Source organism: Typopeltis vanoorti, chromosome 1 (genome assembly GCF_054136105.1).
Source record: "Typopeltis vanoorti isolate ZY-2024b chromosome 1, IOZ_Tvanoo_1.0, whole genome shotgun sequence".
Taxonomy (NCBI): Eukaryota; Metazoa; Arthropoda; class Arachnida; order Uropygi; family Thelyphonidae; genus Typopeltis; species Typopeltis vanoorti.
This window is the reverse complement of record NC_143549.1, coordinates 83,075,678-83,096,652: the sequence shown is the minus strand read 5'-3', so window position 1 is coordinate 83,096,652 and position 20,975 is coordinate 83,075,678. Positions and strand designations below refer to the sequence as shown.

Genomic DNA, 20,975 nt, shown 5'->3' with positions numbered 1-20,975 from the left:
TTCTCTTCATTTAAAAGTTTGGACCCTTCTTCATTCATATACAAGATGTCAGAAAGGATGGATAGCTGGAACCCACCTGAATCATGGAAGAGAATAACTTGTATCATGATGATTCGTGCCCGCCATCAAAATAAGGATATTACGACTGCTGCCCAATGCTCCCTGAATACAGTAAAAACAATCAGGCATGAACTAGAGACTTGCAATGGTGACTACGAGGATGTAGCAAGAAGAAAGATCCCTAGCAGACGATCTGATTGCGTTCGTACAGCAGAATTCCTCGCAAATCTGCAGGAACAGGTGTTGAAGAACCCTGGCATTGGAATTCGGGCTTTGTTCGTGGAGTTGCTAACTGTAGTCAAGCCCTGGATAACAAGGGTAGCCAATGGTAGGCCGTATGTATGGCAGCAGGATTCGGCCCCTTGCCACACCTCTGGGAAAAGTCAAAAATGGTTGTCTGAAAATTTCTACGACTTCACCAGTCCAAATGTTTGGCCTCCAAACTCCCCAGACCTTAACCCCATGGATTATTTTGTATGGGGCGCAGTTGAAAAAGACACCAATCGCACTTCCAGTAATACAAAAGCCCAGTTAATGGATAAAATTAAAACAGTTTTTGCGGCCCTTCCCAGGGAGACTGTAGCATCAGCTTGTTCGAGGTTCCGAAGCAGAATTGAAGCTGTGATCGATGCTAATGGTGGTTATTTTGAGTAAATCTTGTTGATAGTATTGTAATTAACTCTGCCTGTAATGTTTTTTTGTCAATTCATTAAATTTAATAGATACAAAGAAGATTTTCTTTTTCCTTACGAAACTGTCAAATTTATCCCGAACACCCTGTATATATGAAATAATTACATTGTCTTATTTATAATTTTATATTGTTTATAAACCTAAACAATGTGTGTGTTAAAACTGTTTTAATTCTTTCCAGGTTTAGACCTGATTGTGCTTGTTCTTTTTCTTTTAAGGAAAAGAAAAGAAAAAAAAAAAAAAAAATATATATATATATATATATATATATATATATATATATATATATATATATATATATATATATATCTTATTATTATTATTGAACAGTAAGCAATCCCTATAAATTTTCTTTTATAATTATTTCAGAGAAATCACACGTTGTTTGGAAACATTTGGACTACTCGAGGTAAACCAGGACAACATCCCCGTATACATGTAAATGCTACACGGTCCCATGCTAAGGTATCACCGGGTAATACCTTGGATCTGTCATCTCCTAAGCATTATGCTGTGAATCACATAAAACTTACTCGAGATGCACTTTCCATTGTCACCTTAGGTCTTTCTGAAACCAAATCAAGGTAAGAGTGGAGAATTTTTATATCTCAGTCATCTAAACAGTTTACTTAAGTAGGAATTTTATTAGGATTCTTTTTTTTATTCATGCAGACAATGACATAATGGAATGGTGGATTAAGGGATTGAATTAAGGATATTATCACATGAAAGAATTTAATTCTACTAGTTTCTTGCACACTATGGTATGTTTTTTTTTTTCAGAAATAACCGAAACAATGAAGAATCATACCACAGTTTGTGTGAGAAATTAGTAAAAGAAATTAAATTCCTTCATGTAATAATATTGCTGATTTAATCCATTATGAATAAGAACTTTTGAAGCCTTCAGATGACAGGATGATGTTTACTAAATCTAGTTTTACAGATGCTGACAGCTGAACTCCATTTTTTTTTTGTAGCTATTTCGTAAATTATAAAATAAATATTTATTCACTACAATAAGAATGCCATTCAAATAATAAAATCTTTCACTTTCTTATTTAAATTATTTGGTTTAGGAGTAGGAAGGTAATATTTTATATTCTAGTATATATACATTTTTTGAAGGTCTCCATCAACAGGAAAAATCAACCTTGCCACATGGACCCCTTGAAATAGTTTTTAGATTTTGTGTGGTCAGAAATGATTGCTTATAGCAATTTGACACATTTATTCTACAAGTTAGAAAATCAAAATTAAAAAGTGTTTATGTTAAAGAACATAACTGAAATATTAAACCTTTGTTAAACAAAGGTTTAACATATCAGGCAAAGTGACAGGCTTTGTAATAAATATCACTTTTTTGATCCTGTTTAGTTTTTATAGTAATTTTAATATCATATGAAATTCGCATTTCTTCCATAATTTCAGTATTTAAGCAAGTCTTATATTTATTGGAGCTATGTTTATTTATTTAATAGTATTTAAATAAATATTTAAATAAATATACATAAAATATATAAAATAATTCTTCTAATAGATCAAAATATAGAATGTTTCCTCCAATGTTCGTCGTCCACTGTCTGTGGTGCGTAATAACTAGTACATAGTAATGAAAATAAATGAATTCAGCATTGAACTGAAATTTCTTTCTAAATCTTAGTTATTCTGATTAGTATTGTTATTGATACAAAGATTACCTTTATCATCATTATCAGACCTTCATAAAATCTCAGGAGTCAATGGTGAGAAGTTCAGTTTTGTCCTCCTTATCTTATGCATATATTTTTTTTTAGAAAACCATCCTCTGGAAACGCATTCCACCTGCCACCCCCACACCTTCTTTGACAAAAGAAGCACACACTGACTCCTTCTGACTACGTTCTTCGTAATATCTAATGATGTTCCATTGCCCGATCCTTTCTAACTTATTCACCAAACTCAAATTTTATCAATTGATATTTATATTTGGAATTTCACAGTCATGGTACAGTGTCATCTTGGTTGTATGCCTCTGAAGTGTCTCCACTACTTGCTGATTTCCTTGGTCAGACTTCACCATCTGAAACTCTTATTAATGATGTAGGGGACCACGCAGATGATGCCAACTCTTTTTCATCTTTCTTCTTTTCCTTCTCATTTCTTTCCATATTCTTTGTCCAGACTTACTTCAGAGTATTTTTTTAGGTTCCTATTTTCCAGGCCATCATCACTAGGATCCAAAATTCATTCACCTATGTTTGCTGTACAGTGACATCCATGATTGGTCATCCAGGAAAAAGAGATCATGGTAGTGTGCATGCACTGCTTTGATAAGACAGACAAATGCTCGGTGGCATGCAAATCTATAGCTAATTATAGTTAGCTATAGATTTGCATGCAGGGGTTCATTTGTGTTGTGTGAGCTTTGTTTTTAGACCACAGCCTTTGGAGACAGAGTAAAGTTTGCCATAGTATTGGTATAGCTTCTACCTCTATGTACAGTTGTCATTAAGATCAGGTCTTACAGAATCAAAAGATTAATCATGAGAGGTCCCCATTGTCATACAAAACAGTCATCAAACTTACTTGAGAATGTGGTTAATGCTTATTTGAGCATTAACCACATTCTCAAGTAGTACATTCCACTCACCTACTCTCTATGCAAATATCCTTCTCCCCACCCACCCACTCATACAGCATCCAGAAAAGACCTGTTTTACTCCTATATTCCTCCATTCTGTGAAAAATCTTTTCCACATTATTATGATAACAATCCCTTATCAACTTATAGGCTCCAGTTTGGAGCAGTGCTATGGTATAAGAATTAAGGAAAGATGTTAGCCATGAGAGATTGCCAAGGATTGTTTGAAGAAAGCAGTATTAGATTGTATACTCAGTTAGAAATAAATCAGGTAAGATTTAGATGGATGAGTAACATTATCAAGCATCACAGAAAAAGTTTTGAAGAGTGTATAAAGAGAAAGGTGATCAGCAGACTCATGGACAATGCAAAGCACAGACAAGAAAGGGGACCAGTATGGTAGACAAAAGCAGATTATGAGAGGAAATTAGCAAAGCAAGCCAAATAATATCCCAAAGAATTCTTTTGCTGCATGGTGAATAAAAGAAAGAATATGACTTGACTATGAAAAAATAATTTTAATAAATACTGATGATAGGGGATAATAGAAGCAGATGAAATAGTTGAGCTACTAAATGATAATTTTGTGATTGTTTGTTATCCAGGCAGAGAACCAGTGATAGATGTGACATTAACTGATGTGAGAAGAGGTACATTAGGATATTGCAAAAGCATAATATGCTAATGTACATCAACCAGTGTATTATGAAAATATGCAAGGGAATTAGCAGATTAGCAGAATCTGGATAGTTTGTCTCAACTCTGGGAAGGTAATGAGAGAGCCTTGACGTCGCTATACATCCATAATTACATGGATGATAATTAATATGATGATATTAATGAAATAATATGGATAAAGAGTGTATATTTTTGATATATTTTATTAGTGTGGTTGTTTAAGTGGTTAAAGAGGACAAAATAATTCTGTTGCATAAAGGAATTGCCGAGGTAAAGATAGCAATTACAAAGCAATTGCTATCTCAGGAGTAATAATGGTTAAGATACCAAAGTTAGTAAGAGCAGAATTCAGGAAAAGGAATATCAAATTCTATGCAGTAGCATGGTTGTTGAAGGGGTAGGTAGGTAGGTCATGACTTAAAGAAATGGCTACACAATGGTAGATACTCCTGGACTTTGCATACATATTTGACATGGGGATGGATATGAAGCTACTAATACGTATTAGAAAGTGGTTGATAGACAGATATCCAAGTGTGGTATATAAGAAAAATGAATCCAGAAGAAGGTGGGTGACTAGTAGCTAGTAGCATAGTTCAGGGCTTTTACTTCGGCCTGCCACTGCTGTTTAATTTGTATATCACTGTTGTGGTGGTTTTCCCTTTCAGTTGTTTCTGACCCTAGGTGACTTTGTAGGCATTGCCCACAAAGTTCCTGGTGAGATTTTTACAGGATAGTTCACTATTGCTTCCCCTCCCCCTCACACACACACACACAATTTTTCTTTCTGGGCTCTTCACTAATATAGGAAATCATTTAGAGTGAAATATACAGTTGTTTGCTGATAATGCAAAACTGGGAAAAATGATAATCAATGAAGATCGTTTAAATACTAACAGTATGTAGAAGGATAATGGCATTCCAGTTTAATGCAGCATGCCATAAAGTCATGCACTTTGTTCAGATCATTAATCCATTAATGTGTACTACATTAGTGGAACTCTCCTAAAGAAATTTGAAGCCCGAAGGGTTGACTATGGATAAAATTGAAATTTCGATGGTATACTGTATAAAGGTGGCAGTATAGCTTGTCATATTATTTAGATGTTGAAGAACACCTGACAAGCAGGGATGGTGATATTATTTATTCCTCTTTATACAACTTTAATAAGGCCACATCTATACCCTACCTACTTACCTATCCTCTTCATGACATGGAACCTAAGGCCAGAACTACTGCTCTACTCCTCACAGTTCATCCCAACTTTGCATCATCTACAAACAACTGAATATCTCCATCCAAATCTTCTCCAATATCATTAACATACAGGTTAAATAGCAATAGCCCCTAACACAGATCCCTGAGCCACACCACTAGTGACTTTCCTCTTCAAGGATATTTCTCCCCTATACACAACTTGCTGATACCTATCAAACAGCCAATCTCCAATCTATGCATTAATCTAATATCCAACCCCATCCACTCTAGTTTGACTATCAACTTATAAAGTGGAAGTCAATCAAAAGTCTTTGCAAAATCTAAGTACTACTTTTTATCTATCTTCTTTATTCAATGAAGCTGTCATCTTATTATAATAGATAAGTAAATTACTAAAAAAAAACAAAAAAAACCATGACCTCCGTTTAGAAAATCCATGCTGTCCATCAAAGATAATATCATTGTTGTTAACCTAATTCTGAATCCTGGTTCTCACCAGCCTCTCCAACACTTTAACCACAACAACTGGCACACAGATAGGCCTATAATTTGATGCTTGAGTTCTGTCTCCTGCCTTATGAAGTGGTAAAATCTTGCCTTCTTTTCCACTCCTTTTGAATTTGACTCAATGTAAGACTCATATTACACAAATATGCAGTGCCGCACCCAGAGGAGGGGGCCAAGGGGGGGGGGGGTCCTGGCACCCCCAAACAAAAAGGAAAAAAATCCGAAAATTTTTCCAAAAATCTTTTCCTAATTAAAATTTATTTTTTAAAATTTATGTTGTGTCGTGTCTTCTATTTCTATACTACTTATGAATTAGTGATCATTGCAAATGCTCAGTCATAGGTCGTATGCGACGCGTAATGTGTATTCTAAAATCATCTACTCAACTCGTCCCTCCCCAAAACTAAATCCTGAGTGCGCCACTGCAAATATGTCAAGGCAGATCTCAATACCTAGCACATTCATTCAAAATACATGATGATATAATATCAAGTCCCACAGCCTTATTAACATCAAGTTTATGCAATTACTCATATACCTCTTCCTCACTTACAGTCTCTCATCATCAACTGCTCTCAACCTCAACATGATGTCATATTCACAAGAATGAAACACAGTTATGAACTGACCATTAAATATCTCAACTATATCTTCTGCAGCTGTCGTTCTTATGCCATTTTCTCCAATTAATATTATCCTTCCATAATCTTTTTGTTGGCTACATATCAAAAGAACTACCTGGGATTTTTTTGGCTTCATTAGCAAAGTGCTGCTCATACTTCACTTTTGTTACCCTTACCAACCAAGTCACCCTCCTTGCCTATTCTTTGCATTCCTCATGGAACTGATTATTACTATTCCTCTTATGTTGTCTTCATAATGCTTTTTTCTCTGTATTGCATGATTAATCTCTTCATTTATCCATTTCACACCTACCTTATTTAACCTTTTGACCTTTGGAATACATTTAAACATTGCTTTTACTAGATAGTTCTTGAATATCACCCAAGCAGCATTGATCTTCTTTCTACCCAACTCCTCATTCCATGCTAAAGCTGCCATCTGTCTCCTGAGTTTCTCATAATCACTATCTTTGTAGTTCCGCATATATCCATTAATGACAGAAGTCCTCGCACTGTTGGCAACCACCCTGGTAATCACTTAATGGTCACTCACCATTTGGAGGATGATTTGACACTGCATTTATAACAACATCCTCTGATGAGATGAACAAATCCAAGACCCTCAATCCTCATGTTCCCTCTGTTACATATTGCCCAAGGTAGTTATTGCACACTTGAGACACTCATTTTCTTTACTTCCAGTTGCTATCTCATCATTCCACTCGATATTGTCATAATTAAAATTGGTCATAATGATTACACTTTTCTTATTTGCTTGGCTAATTTGATTATACATTTCATGGTTCACTACCATCCACATTACCAGGTATATAACATCATCTGACTAAGTATTTCATTCTGTTTATCTCTATCTCACCCCCATACTGCCTCAAAACCATTGCCACCATTTCCTTCTTGCATCTCTACCTTGTATGGACATAACTCTTCCTCTATCATGAATAGCATCCTCCCTCTCCCTTTTATCCTTTCTATCTACATGAAACACCTCATACCCTTCCATTCCTATTCCTCTCAGGATGTCGTCCTTATCCTACCATGTCTTACTTATTCCAACAATTCTTGGGTGAACAGACTCAATTAATGCAACCATTTCATCTATCTTCTTTCTTACACTTCTAGCATTTGTATGCAAACATAACAGCTCATTCCTGGATCTGTAACAAGTTTCACTGATATCACTTATTGGATGTGACTTGTCCATGCTTAACTCAAGTCGCTTCTTTTTCTCCTTATTCATCTTAGAATCATCTTCAAATGAATGGATGAAAACAAGGTATCTTCCAGATCGTTTGAAAAATAGTTTGCCAAGCTTGGAGACACACAGAGAGAGAGATACCCATGGTTGTGCTGTCAATCTGTTTACATATCTTGTTTTTCAAGCCGAAATATCCTGATTGTATAACAAACTTCATATTTTCATAACAGAAGTGCAGTCATCATATAGAACAACTAATAGGGTCAGACAATGGAATGTTAGTAAATAGATAAACAATGTTGTAACTGACTAAATTATCTGACTCTTGTATTTCAGTATCCTTGATTTATTTATTTATATTTTTGACTCATTACTCACTTCTTTGTTCCAAAAATCTCCTGTTGACTTGCACCACACATATTTAAATGCAATTCATCACTTTTATATAATTCCATCTTTCCCTCATATCCTTCCCATATATTAACATACTACATTCCCTTCTCCTTACAGAGCCAACATACAATTCATTGATTTTTGCTCACTGTCTGTAATCTCTTATGGATGCTTGGACGTTGATTATCAATTGAGCAAGTGCATGCATGCACACTAGTAGGAAGGAAAAATAGATTAATTGTAAAAGGCAAGCTCCTTGTCCAAACTAGTGCCTTCTGTTGGTACAGTGATGGATTGCTGAAGATATCAAAATTATGATCTGGGGAATGTTCTGAGATTGTCTGAGAGAGTTTGGATAGTGTTGTAGTTCTCTGTCAGATTCCAGAAATAGTCTAATTTAAATCTGTTTCTGTATAAGAGGAAGGTTTTTTCCTCACATTCAATCCAGTGATCCATGTTCTTGCCTGCATGTGCTCAACATACACTCATGTTCATAGAAACTGCATCACAGCTGTAACCATGTTTTTTGGTAATTAAATTTGAATGCCTATTTGAAAAGGGATAATTACAATAATTGTCACAAATAATGAAGAAGGTAATATAACCTTTTAATTTTATTATTTTTATGGCTATTATTATTATTATTATTGTGTAACACCTCCAGGGAGTCCAAGGACTCATTGAGGGAGGGCACCTACACTACACCTCTGTCTCCACCACTCCACAATCCACCAACTGTAACTACCTTCATCATTTACACCAATGCCATCTACTGCCGACCACCACCACCATCACTGGTATTTCCACAGACAATCACAAACATCCATGCCGACGGCGGGATTCGAGCCCACAGCCTTTCGGCTGGAGAGCAGATATGCTAACCACTCAGCCAACCAGGCCGGCAACAAAAATGGACTATTTAGACTATTTTTGTTTAGGAGTTACCCCTAAACAAATGATATTATAAAAAAAACATTGGTTTTTAACTCTAATTTTAGGGCATTACTGATGTTTTATATGGATAGATATATGAAGAATATAAAGGAAGAAAAAAACTGGACATACCTTTGTGGGAAGTTGCTGGCTGTCTTCTTTTTCAGTGGCATCCCAGCATATGGCGATATACATTCATTGTTAAAGGAAGGAAGTATGACCGAATGGAAGGGGTTGGGGGTGGGGGTGGAAAATTGGGGCTTGAGAGATATAGGAGAATTATTGGTGAGGCAAGAGGTATGTGAACTTTTTTGAAAAACCTAGATTTTTTTATATTTTTTAAATTATTAAATCTAGGCAGAGAATACTTTGGGGTGGGGGTGAACATAGAAAGTTTTGAGGAAGGAGAAGGATATTGTGGAATAAGATCAGGGTTAATCCCATAATATCCTTCTCCTTCCCCAAAATATTTCTATGTTCTCCCCCATTCCAAAGTATTCTCTGCCCACCTTTAATAATTTAAAAAATATAATAAAACTCAGGTTTTTCAAAAAAAGTTCACATACCTCTTGCCTCACCAATAATTCTCCTACATCTCTCAAACCCCACTTTACCAACCCCCCCTTCCATTCAATCATACTTCCTTCCTTCAACAATGAATGTATATCACCATATGCTGGGATGCTACTGAAAAAGAAGACAGCCAGCAACATCCCACAAAGGTATGTCCAGTGTTTTATTCCTATATATATTCTTCATATAGATGCCACATAAAACATTAGTAATGCCTTAAAGTTTGAGTAAAAAGCCAATGACATTATAAAAAAAAAGGGGTACTCCTAAACAAAAATAGGCTGAATAGCCATAAAAATAATATTTACTTAGAGGAGTAACATTGGAATTTTTATAGAAATAATACTTTTTTTATTTTTGATTAATATTTGGCTCTTTTTACTAGTGCATGGCTTTTTACGTGGCAGTCGTTTTGAGCTATGCTAGATAAAGTGTTTTAAAATTAAAGTATAGTGAGGCTTATTGTCTCAAATCGTGCTGCAGTTGTGCTTCAGTTGAATACAAGTGTCTTTTAGTGGCATTATTGTTGGAACTTTGTTTATATTGTGTTTTTGCTACTCTTTGTTTCACTACTTCAGCATCTAAAAATGGTGTCCACCAAGAAACGTATGTCAGCGGCTCGGGTGGACTTCTGTACAAAAGTCTAGCTCTGTCTTGGATTTTTCACAGTGGATCATTGCGGAATTTGTTATATGTATGCAAGAAACTGTTATATGCCAACGTATGTGAAAAGTGTCTAGATAGATTACAGCAATTAGGAATGGAAGCAAATGTCAGTACCGTAGTAGTAGATCTTCGGCAGCAGTTCATGAAAATGAAAAGTGATCTTCATCTTCTGCAAGAAGAATTGGAAGTGCTCAGTAAGGTGGTCAGGAAATTAAAACTGAGTTAAATGTGTTGAATAGAAAAATTAGGACTATGGAGAAGAGTCATGCCGAATAATATAGAAAATGAGGCCATGAGTGAATGCTTGTTTGGATTTGAATGAAATTATAAGTGGTATAATATATGGTGATTCTATAATTAAGGGTATGGAGAGCAGTATGCCTGAGGAGTACTTGGCTGGTGGAACAATAGAGAGAGTGACTTTAGCAATAAAGACAGGGCATGATGCAGAAAAGATGATAGTTATGGTCGGTACTAATAACCTGAGTGGTAGTATTAATCGGGTAGCAAAAGATTTAAGAACATTATTAGATATCGTGAAGAAGAAAAGTGTCAAAGGGAGGATAGTGTTTGTGTGTGTTGCCTCGTTTTGACAATTATGAGTTAAGTAGATGAGCGATGATAATGAATGATATGATTGCAAGAATGCGCAAAAAAATGAAGTCAGGAATTTGTTGATGTCTGGAGTGTGTTTGAAGGCAAAATACAGGTGTATGCAAGAAATGGGTTGCATCTCAACATGGAAGTCATAAGCGATTAAAGAAGTTACTGTTTTCTGAACAAGTCGAAGAAATTGGGCAGGGAAACTAAAATCGAAAAGGTTGAGTATAAGAGGGAGAAACTTATGCAGTGAATATATATTTGTTGATCCTTTTTCGTGGAATAAATTGAAGAATAGAGTGGATAAAAATCGCCATGGATCTACTGATATTAGGATCATGTATATCAGTTCTAAAGCTGGTACAAGAACTAAAGGGAATCTGCAATTTTTGTATACTAATGCAAGAAACATTCGAAATAAGAGGGAAGAATTTTTGGCATTAGTCAGTGCAATCTCACCAAAAGTTGTAGGCATTAGTGAAACTTGGCTGTCAGCAGAAGATGTGGTTACTGGAATTGATTTTCAGTAACCACATCTTTTCAGGGATGATAGAGAAGATAGAACGGAGAGGGAGGAGTACTATTAATGATAGCTGATGAGTTGCAGCCAAATAAAGTAGTTCATCAAGAGGATAGACGTGTGAATGATAGTTCATTTGAGGCGGTCTGGCGTGAAATAGTGACCAACGCAACCAAATATACAGTTGGTTGCTGCTATAGGCCAGGGGGGTGATATCGAATCAGCAAATTAGTGCAATAAGTTCAGGGTTAGCGATTATTATTGGGGATTTTAATTATGGTGATATCAATTGGAAGGAGGAAATATGACATGGCAAAAAGGAAATGGGAAATGGAATTCATACACCTTCTAAGAGATAATTACTTGAAACAGCACATAACTGAAGGGACTAGTGGTGTGAGAGTGTTGTACCTGGTCATTGACTCAGAGGAACATATGCATAAGTAAGGTGTCCTCATTACCTCCAATTGGTGAGAGCAATCTTTGTGGTTTCTCTCTTAAGAAGGGGTATATACGGAACTACAGGTTAGGTAATTATAACAAGTTTCAGAGTGAGCTTACAGCCATCCTATGGCAGAACATATTGCAGGAGAAAGATGTTAGCAGTGCATGGGATATAATCAGCGGGTATCTGAGGAAGGCAATATCAGAATGTATTCCCCTGGTCAGGAAGACAAACAAGGTAGGCGTTAGATGGATGAGTAGTAGAAGTATCAAGCTTGATCTACAAAAAAAATAAAATGTTTTGGAGAGTTTCCAAGGAGAAAGGTGATCAGTACACCCATGAGCAGTACAAGGCTCAAGCTAGGTTACCAGCATAGTAAGAAAAGCTAAATCAGATTATGAGAAGACCTCAGCCAAGGAGATCAAGATTAATCCCAAAGAGTTCTTCTGCTATGTGGCAAGTAAAAGGAAGAATGACTTTGGAAGGATAACCTCAGTGGGTGCTGATGGTATTGAGGTGACCAATTCGGATGTAATAGGAGAGTTACTGAGTAATCACTTTTCAAAGGTCTATCACCCAAGTTAGAATATGTCTGTACCTGTAGCAATAACTAATGTGAGAATTGAAGTTATTAAATCAGAGGTACTTAGTATATTGCAAAATTTAAATGCAAACACTGCTGTAGTTTAGATGGAATATCAGCTAGGGTGTTGCGTGAATGTTCAAAGAAATTGTCAAGGCCTCTTACTTGGTTATTTAACTTAAGTTTGAATTCCAATATGGTCTCTAGAAAGTGGGAGGAAGGCAAAGTGGTTTCTTTGCATAAAGGCAGCTCTAAGACTGCGGTAGTTAATTACAGACCAATCACCATCTTGGGAGTGGTGGTAAAATTATTTGAAAAGTTGATTAAAGACAGAATTCAAGGATGGGTGGATCAGAATATGATACTCTATAGGGGCCAACATGGTTTTGTTAAAGGTCAATCCTGCCTTAGCAATTTATTAACTTTTTTATAATAGAATAACATCTGAGTTGACAAGGGAAATGGCTACACAGTCATACTTCTGGATTTCGCTAAGGCTTTTGACAGGATACCCCATGGAATACTGTTGCGCAAATTAGAGCAGATGGGGATGTAAACTGATGATATGGATAAGAGAATAGCTCAGGGAAAGATATCAGAAAGTGGTGTATGGAGGGGTAGAGTCCAGGATGAGGCAGGTGACCAGTGGTGTGCCTCAGGGCTCTGTGCTTGGGCCAATGTTGTTTAATTTGTATATAAATGATATAGGAAATGGCTTACAGGGAGATATTCAGTTGTTTGCTGATGATGCAAAGTTGGGTAGCACAATAAAAAATCAAGCTGATGTTGAAAGTTTGCAGGATGATTTAAATAAGCTGGTAAAATGGGCAAACGATAATGGATGTCAATTCAATGTAGAAAAGTATAAAATTATGCATTTTGGGATTAAAAGATTACCATCTCTGTACCATATTGATGGAACGGTACTTCAAGAGATTGACGATGCTAGGGACTTGGGGGGTGTTGGCAGATAGGGAGATGAAGTTCAGAGGGCACATTGCTAAGTTGTCCAAGATTGCACATAGGATTACTTGGTTATTGAGGAACACACTAACATCCACAGATAAAGAGGTTATTATTCCCCTTTATAAGGCTTTGATACTTCCACATTTGGATTACTGTGCCGAAGTCTGGTCAAATGGATTCCTTGGAGATGAGGAGGTTGTGGAGAGGGTTCAGAGGAGAGTGATTAAGTTGGTGAGTGATGTAAAAAAAATGCTCCTTACATTGATAAATTGAGAGCTTGTGGATTGCAGAGGTTGGTTGATAGGCGAAGAAGAAGAGGGGATATGATAGAAACATTTAAATTACTAAAAGGTTTTTATAAGATTGATGGAGGGGAAATATTTCAGCTGTGTGATTGTGATGGAAGAACAAGAGGTCATCCCTGGAAATTAAGGAAAGGTGTGGTTAACAAGGATGCGATGACTAGATTTTTAGCCTGGAGGGTGGTGAACGAGTAGAATGCATTGCCTGACTCAGTTGTGAGTTCTTCATCTGTAAATGAATTCAAGAGGAGGTATGATGGATACTGTTTAGATAGTTTGGGTCTCCCTCGATGAGCCTTCAGACTCCATGGAGATACAACTAATAATAATAATGATAATCATAATTAGGAAATGACAACAAACTTGGCAAATATGCAAATATTTCAAAATGGAGTGGACAGTGATATTTTCACTGAAAAAACAAAGTGCTATCAAAATTTAGTTTAACTACACAGTCTTACTAACATTCAAAGCTAAAAATTCACTTTTTTGCTGTTTGGTGCTTTGTGGATCCTTATCTTGTCTTTATTACACCTTGGCATCAGTGGGGCATTGACAAAATCAATTTTCTGATGTATGTAGTTGTCAGTTCATAGTTTCATATCCTTATAATGATTATTTTGGAGCTCCTGAAGTGTTTTTGGCTTCTTCTTGTGCATTTCAGTCTCCATTTGGTATTACAAATTCTCAAAATCTGGGCTGTTTCCTGGCCATGGTAGTCACTGAATCAAGTTCATTGAGCTACTTATTAGCCTGCAACATAAACTAAAGCTTTCTTAAGTATTAAACTCAATTTGTATGATACACTTCAGGATTATAATAGCATTACTTACACTTTTTGCCCTATAGGGGGCAGAATCATTCTGAAAGATGCAGTTTGTCATTACAGTAAAGTTGTTTCTGATAGTAGGCAGCAATTCTTCCAAAATTTTCTGGTACAGTTATGCATTCACAGAATCTTTTGTAAAATGCAAGCAATTAACACCATAATACGACATGCAGCCCTATATCATCTAACTTGTCTGACTGTTGACACCAGACAAGTCAAGGTTGAATATTTCCCCTGATCATTTTTGAACTGTCTGTCTGCTGTTGGCACCCTGCAGGTTAAAATTTTTCTCATCAGAAAAAATTACTCTTTTCCACTGATCAAGGGTCCATTTGGTATGCTCTTTGCACCAGTTTAACTGAGCCAATCTCATTTTTTTTTTTTTTTTTTTGGTTTACAAGGACTTCTTTTTAGGACTGTCAAATGAGTCTTTTGCTGACAGTTAACTCCAGTTTGTTCTTCCCAGTCCTGTTTCAGTTCTCCAGATGATGCATGGCGATTTTTGAAGCAGAACCACTTTAGAGCTCAATCATGGCATGGTGTAGACAGTGGTTTTTCCCTATCCCTTTGTCCTTTTAGCAGATCTGGTTTCCTTCACTTTTGACAAAATCCACAGTAGATTGACTACAGCAGTGCTTCCCAAACTTCTGGATGTCAGGCCCCCCCCCCCCTTTGCAAAATTTAAAATATTTCACACACCCCCTTAAAAAAATATCGTAATAGAGAGATATATTATTATAATATTTATTGTATTTATATTCAATACAAAACATACACAGCGAATATTGCAAAAATCAAATGCATCTATTACATTTTTTGCCTCTTATGGTTTGGTTCTGAAGACGATGCGGGCTGTTCTGGTAAAATATTAAATACTGTCTTTTTTTTTAGTCTGTTTTTGCTTCTTCTGATTGTTCGCGGGAATTTTTTTTTATTTTTTATCAGCCACTTATCCATCTCAGGGTTAAATTTTTTTAACGTAGAATAGATCAAATAATATCACCACTTACCGATACTGGCACACCACAGACTGATAACATGAAATTAGTGAATATTACCTGAATAAGGGAATCCCTGAACCAGGAACATTTTTCTCTTTTGTGACTTTTCTCCCTTTACGGTAATTAAGCCTAACGCGAAACAGCCAGCAAAGGCAGGTTATTAAAACGTGCATATGATTGGTGCAGTATTAACAAAAGTTGTGCAACCGAAAGATAAAAGCATAGCTGACAATTGAATTGAAATGCTAACTCTCTTCAACCAAATTCCATCTGCCATAACGTTCATTATATATATATATTTCTTAGTTTTAACACTTTTACGAATTTTAACACATTCGGTTGAATTTTATTGCTGCCTTGGGAAATAACTCACACACATCTAATTAATAATAATAGTTTTTAGTTAGATACCGTGTTTGCCCATGCAACATATGGTTTTGTTTCAGTCTATACAGCATAGTTTCTATACGAGGGGACATGTAATTCATTAATTAGTGTATTTTTATTCCAGTTGCAGTATTTGTTGAGAAATATATTACACAGACTCCTCATACCTTATTCACTGGCATAATAAAAGTACTTGTTTTTATTGCCTCTGCAGTATAGTGGCTGTTAGGGAGGGCATGTTGTTTACCACTGCAAGCGAGTTACTATTTCCCCACATGAATTTGTTTAAGCTTTTTTTCATGTGTGAAGTATATGCGAAACTTTTATTGGTAACAGAAAACTAGCTCGGATGACAGTGATAATATAAAATGAATTTTGATATGTATATAAAGTCAATATCAACAGTACCTGATTATGAATGCGTGATGAAAGGGACAGGAAGATTTGGAACTTCCCTGGAGAGCATTTGAAGTAAATACAATTAACCACTGCTTTGAAATGAAACATATGAATAAGCAATATTTACTAATATTCGTTAAGCGCCGAAATACGCAGGAAGCAAAGTTTGTGAACCAACACCAATGTGTGAATTTTTCCATTAAAACATAAAAAATATCAAAAAAGAAATAATAAATAATAAAAGTTAAATACATTTCTTTTAAAATAAAAAAAATCTACTTAGTCTTAAAACATTTTAAATTTGTTTTCATTATTTCACGGTCCACCTTCAACAAAACCTACGGCCCCCAAAGGGGCCACAGCCCACAGTTTGGAAAGCGCTGGACTACAGGATACCATTTTAGCTATTTCCTGAGAGGAATAGCCTTCTCTATTAAAGCTTGAATTGTACTTTTTCTTCAAGTTGTTAACTGCATGTAACTATCCATAGTGATCTCAGCACAAAAATGCAAAAACTGGCTCTTGCTGTCTATTTATAGCATAACAAATTCTGATGCAATTCTACTATTACATTATACAGAAACCCATGAGAAGATAGATGATGCAATATAATGAAATGTCTAATGATAAACCAGTGAAAATGATCATTTAACTACTAAAAACTATTATGTAAGGTGATGCAGTTTCTATGAACATGAGTATATCTCTTTGTTCCCATGAAGATGCTTTGGTGACAAAGGCAAAATTTTGGCCTAATAATCTAATTAGTTAAATAAATTTATTTAGTCTGTTAGCTTTAGACATCCTGTATTTTACACAACAGACATATCAGCATGAATGTTCACTATATCAGCAAAGAGTATTACTCACCTGATCATTCTCAGTTATTAATACACAAGATTAATAGTAGTGATCCAAGGATAGAACTTGATAGTATGTCACTAGTCACTGTCATGCTCTAGACTTTGTTCCTCAAGACATAACCTTTTGATACTGATCAGTGAGCCACTTTTTGTTATCCATCCTACCAGAAAGTTTCTTTCTCATCTCTAGCTTGGCTGAAAACAAGATTCTTCTCTTGCTCTTGGTTTTTAGTTTGAAAATAGGGATATGGGAAAGAGGGAGAAAAAACAAGAGGTCATCCCTGCAAATTGTATCTATCTGTGTTAGACAGGAGCCAGAAGTTGGTCTTTGTGTGTCTGATGGGATAATGGAAGATTTCTGCTTTATCATAGCAAGAAAGAAAGAGAAATAGTATGTAGATTGAATTTGAGCTAGAATATAAAAAGTCATATATAGTGAATCTATATATAGTCATACTATATATAGATTCATACTTAGTATGACTATATAGTATATATATCATACTATATATAGATTCATACTATATAGTCATATATAGTAAACAGTTTTTATGCTTCCATGAAGGTCTGATAATAAGAATATGAACAAAGTGAATTATTCTGCTAAGTTACTCTGTATTTTATAAGTAAGGATAATCCCATATATTGCTTTCTAATTTAAATTACCGTTCATTTGTTAACTGCATACTAAAAATCCCTCTTTCACTTATAAATTTCATTTGATGTATCTTACTTTAATTATTATATATCATGTATTAATATTTGATTTTTGCTTTTGAATAGCTTGATTGATATCATTATGTGTACAAGACTTGCTTCTGATTCTACTGCTGCTGCTGCTGCTGGGACCTCTTTGTGTCTCTTTCTCTTAGCTTTTTCAGAAATTTTTATTTAGATGTTGAAATATATTTTTATTGCTATTGCTTTTTTAATAAGTGCATCAAAGATTTTAAATGATAGGTTTCTATCCTGCCTGTGATTATGGGTGTGCTGTCATTAAATTTATTGATAAGTTTATACTAATTTAGTACTTTGACATACCTCCCCCTCTTTTTTTTTATTCATTTAATAATATAAACATCACACTGGCTTTCTATACAGGAAATTGCTTCATGTAAAAAAGAAAGCTTGCATTTGCATCTTGTTGCATGTTTGCTTGTGTTAAACAAGTATTCGTTTTATTGATTTAATACAAAAAATAAATAGCTAATTATTAATTATTTTTGAAATGCATGAACATCTATCAAAGCACCTTTTTTATTCTATTGTAAGCATTACGCATTTCAAATTTTTTATTAGTATTTAAATGTTTGTGCCTCTGAGAATCCATTTCATATTATTGTTGTAACCTTTCGAATGCTCCTAAAGTTATCAGTCAAATTTAGGAAGGTATACTTAAGTAGGTCCATCTTTGATGATGTAAATATGTCATATTTATAATAAAAAAGAAATGTATGATAAAAATTTAAATAGTAATACCAACCTTCAAGAAGCAATAATTTAATATTGAACCATACCAAGATTAAGGAAGTCAAACACACCAAAACATTTTGTATCATCTCCGTCTCTCTCTCTCTCTCTCTCTCTCTCTATCTATCTATCTATATATATATATATATATATAAAATACTTGAACACTGATCAAGAGTTAACAGGAGAAAGTGTGAATGTATTTTGAAGATCAGGAGGTTTAATGTGGTAGGAATAAAATGGATGAATAAAGATGTTGGAAGTTTTTTCACTTGGTTATGCTATAGATTAAATATGCCAAGAAATTATATTCTTGGCATATTTAAACATTATGGGAAAGGGAATAACCAAGTGAAAAAAAATTTCAGCATCTATCTCTAATCCAGAGTACTTTAATAATAAGTTATGACACCTTTTGACTACTTGTATATGAGAAATATATGACTTCTGCACTTCAAGCTTTGTATCTATTCTAGCTCTTGCTCCCACTAATGAGACCTCAATAAAGGTTGAAACCAGTCTGGGTAGTGCCCCTTCCCATAATGCATAGCATTATACACATCTCAAAGGGTGTGTGTGTGTGCTTTGTATTATGAGATACTAAGGCAACTGATGCAAAGTGATTAGTCTCTATATACAATTATCCCAGTCTTGAAGATACTTCATGTTCAGACATTGCTTGCTTTGGATAAAGGATTAAACCAGGAATATAATTTCTTGGCTCCTTTAATTTATAGTATAACCAAGTGAAAAACCTTCAACATCTATCTCTAATTCAGAGTATTTTAGTAATAAGGTGTGATACCTTTTGGCTAGTTGTATATGGAAATATGACTTCTATATTTCTATATCACATTCGAACCCACAGCCAAAAGGCTGTGGGTTCGAATCCTGCCGTGGGCATGGATGTTTGTGATTGTCTTTGGAAATACTAGGGTGGTCGGTGGTAGATGCCATTGGTGTAGTTGTGGTCAGTTGGTGGATTGAGTTGTGGAGGAAGTTGTAGAGCAGGTGCCCTTCCTCGATGTGTCCTTGGACTCCACGGAGATGTAAAATGATAATAATAATAAAATATTACTTCAACCTTGGTATCACTTCTGGGTCTAGCTCCCAATGATGAGACTTCAATAAAAGTCAAAACTGGTCTGGTTAGTGACCCTTCCCATAATGCATAGTATTATACTTGTCCATAAAGATATGTGCTTTGCATTATGGGATACTAAGACAAGCAGGGCCGGTTTTATCATTAGGCACTAATAGGCAATTGCCTAGGGGCGCCAAGCTTCGGGGCACCAGATTTTGCTGAATAGTTCAGGGAAAAAATATATAGAAATGACAATGTATAGGGGCACCTACATTTTCTTTGCATAGGGGCATCAGATACTCTCGGACTGGCCCTGAAGACAAGTGATGTTGAAATCATTGGCCTCTATATACAATTTACCCAGTTGTAAAGTTACTTCACATGAATATAACTTCTCATCATCGTCAAATTCTTGCCATGTCCTGTATCGTATCATATTCTGTACACCCTCAATGGGTGTACAGGATATGATAGTACTACATGAAAAATTTACATCCTTACTAATTTCCTATCTACAATTTTCCAACAAATCAGTCTGTTACTTGTCAAGACTCCAACATTATCAGATCTTATATTTCTATCTTCTAAGGCACCTTTATCTGTATCTATCCACCTATATCTTGATCTTCCTCTACGTTGTTTTCCTGCCAACCTGGCAGAGAACATTTGTTTTGGTAATCTTTCCTCACCCATTTTGTTTAAGTGACCAAACCACCTGAGTTTAGCTCTGCTAACGCATTCCTGGATGCTGACAAGTTCAAGTTCTTTCCTAATATCCTCGTTTTTAATATGATATTGCCATTTGAACTAGTTTGAACACTGTCTTGTACACAGCTAATTTAGTGTTCTGACTAATTTCTCTCTTATTCCATATGAATTTATTAAATTGACTTCCTACCATGTCAACTTTGTTGATTCTGTTGTCTATTTTCATATTTAATTTACCATCTTCACTATAAATCGTGCCTAAGTAGCTGAAATGTTTTACTTGTTCTCCATTCACAATGAAGTTGGCATTTTCAATGCTTCTGCCTATTTTCATTGTCTTTGTCTTGTTATTGCTGACCTTCATACCACATCTATTCCAACAGTTATTCAATTTAGTCAGGGAATCTTGCAGACTTGTAGCAGATTTATTTAGAAGTATAACATCTTCTGCATAAAGCAAAGAGCTGACATTAACATCTCCAATTTTGATATCAGGTTTAATACCACTTTCCTTCATAATGTGATCCATATAGATAATGAATAACAGAGGGGATAATGTACATCCTTGTCTGACTCCAGATTTAACACCGAACCATCTTCCTATACTTCCTTCAATTCTAACTGCTGACTCACA

The 20,975-nt window shown here is 35.3% G+C and overlaps 1 protein-coding gene across 1 annotated transcript in view; it reads left to right on the top strand.

Moving 5' to 3' along the window:
* LOC150110163 (muscle calcium channel subunit alpha-1-like) overlaps positions 1-20,975 on the top strand; it is a 1,246,847-nt gene that overhangs the window by 1,118,447 nt on the left and 107,425 nt on the right. Inside the window, exon 42 of the mRNA XM_090391329.1 lies at positions 1,123-1,337. Coding sequence (XP_090247455.1) covers positions 1,123-1,337 — 215 coding nt within the window. The remainder of the gene's footprint in view (positions 1-1,122; positions 1,338-20,975) is intronic.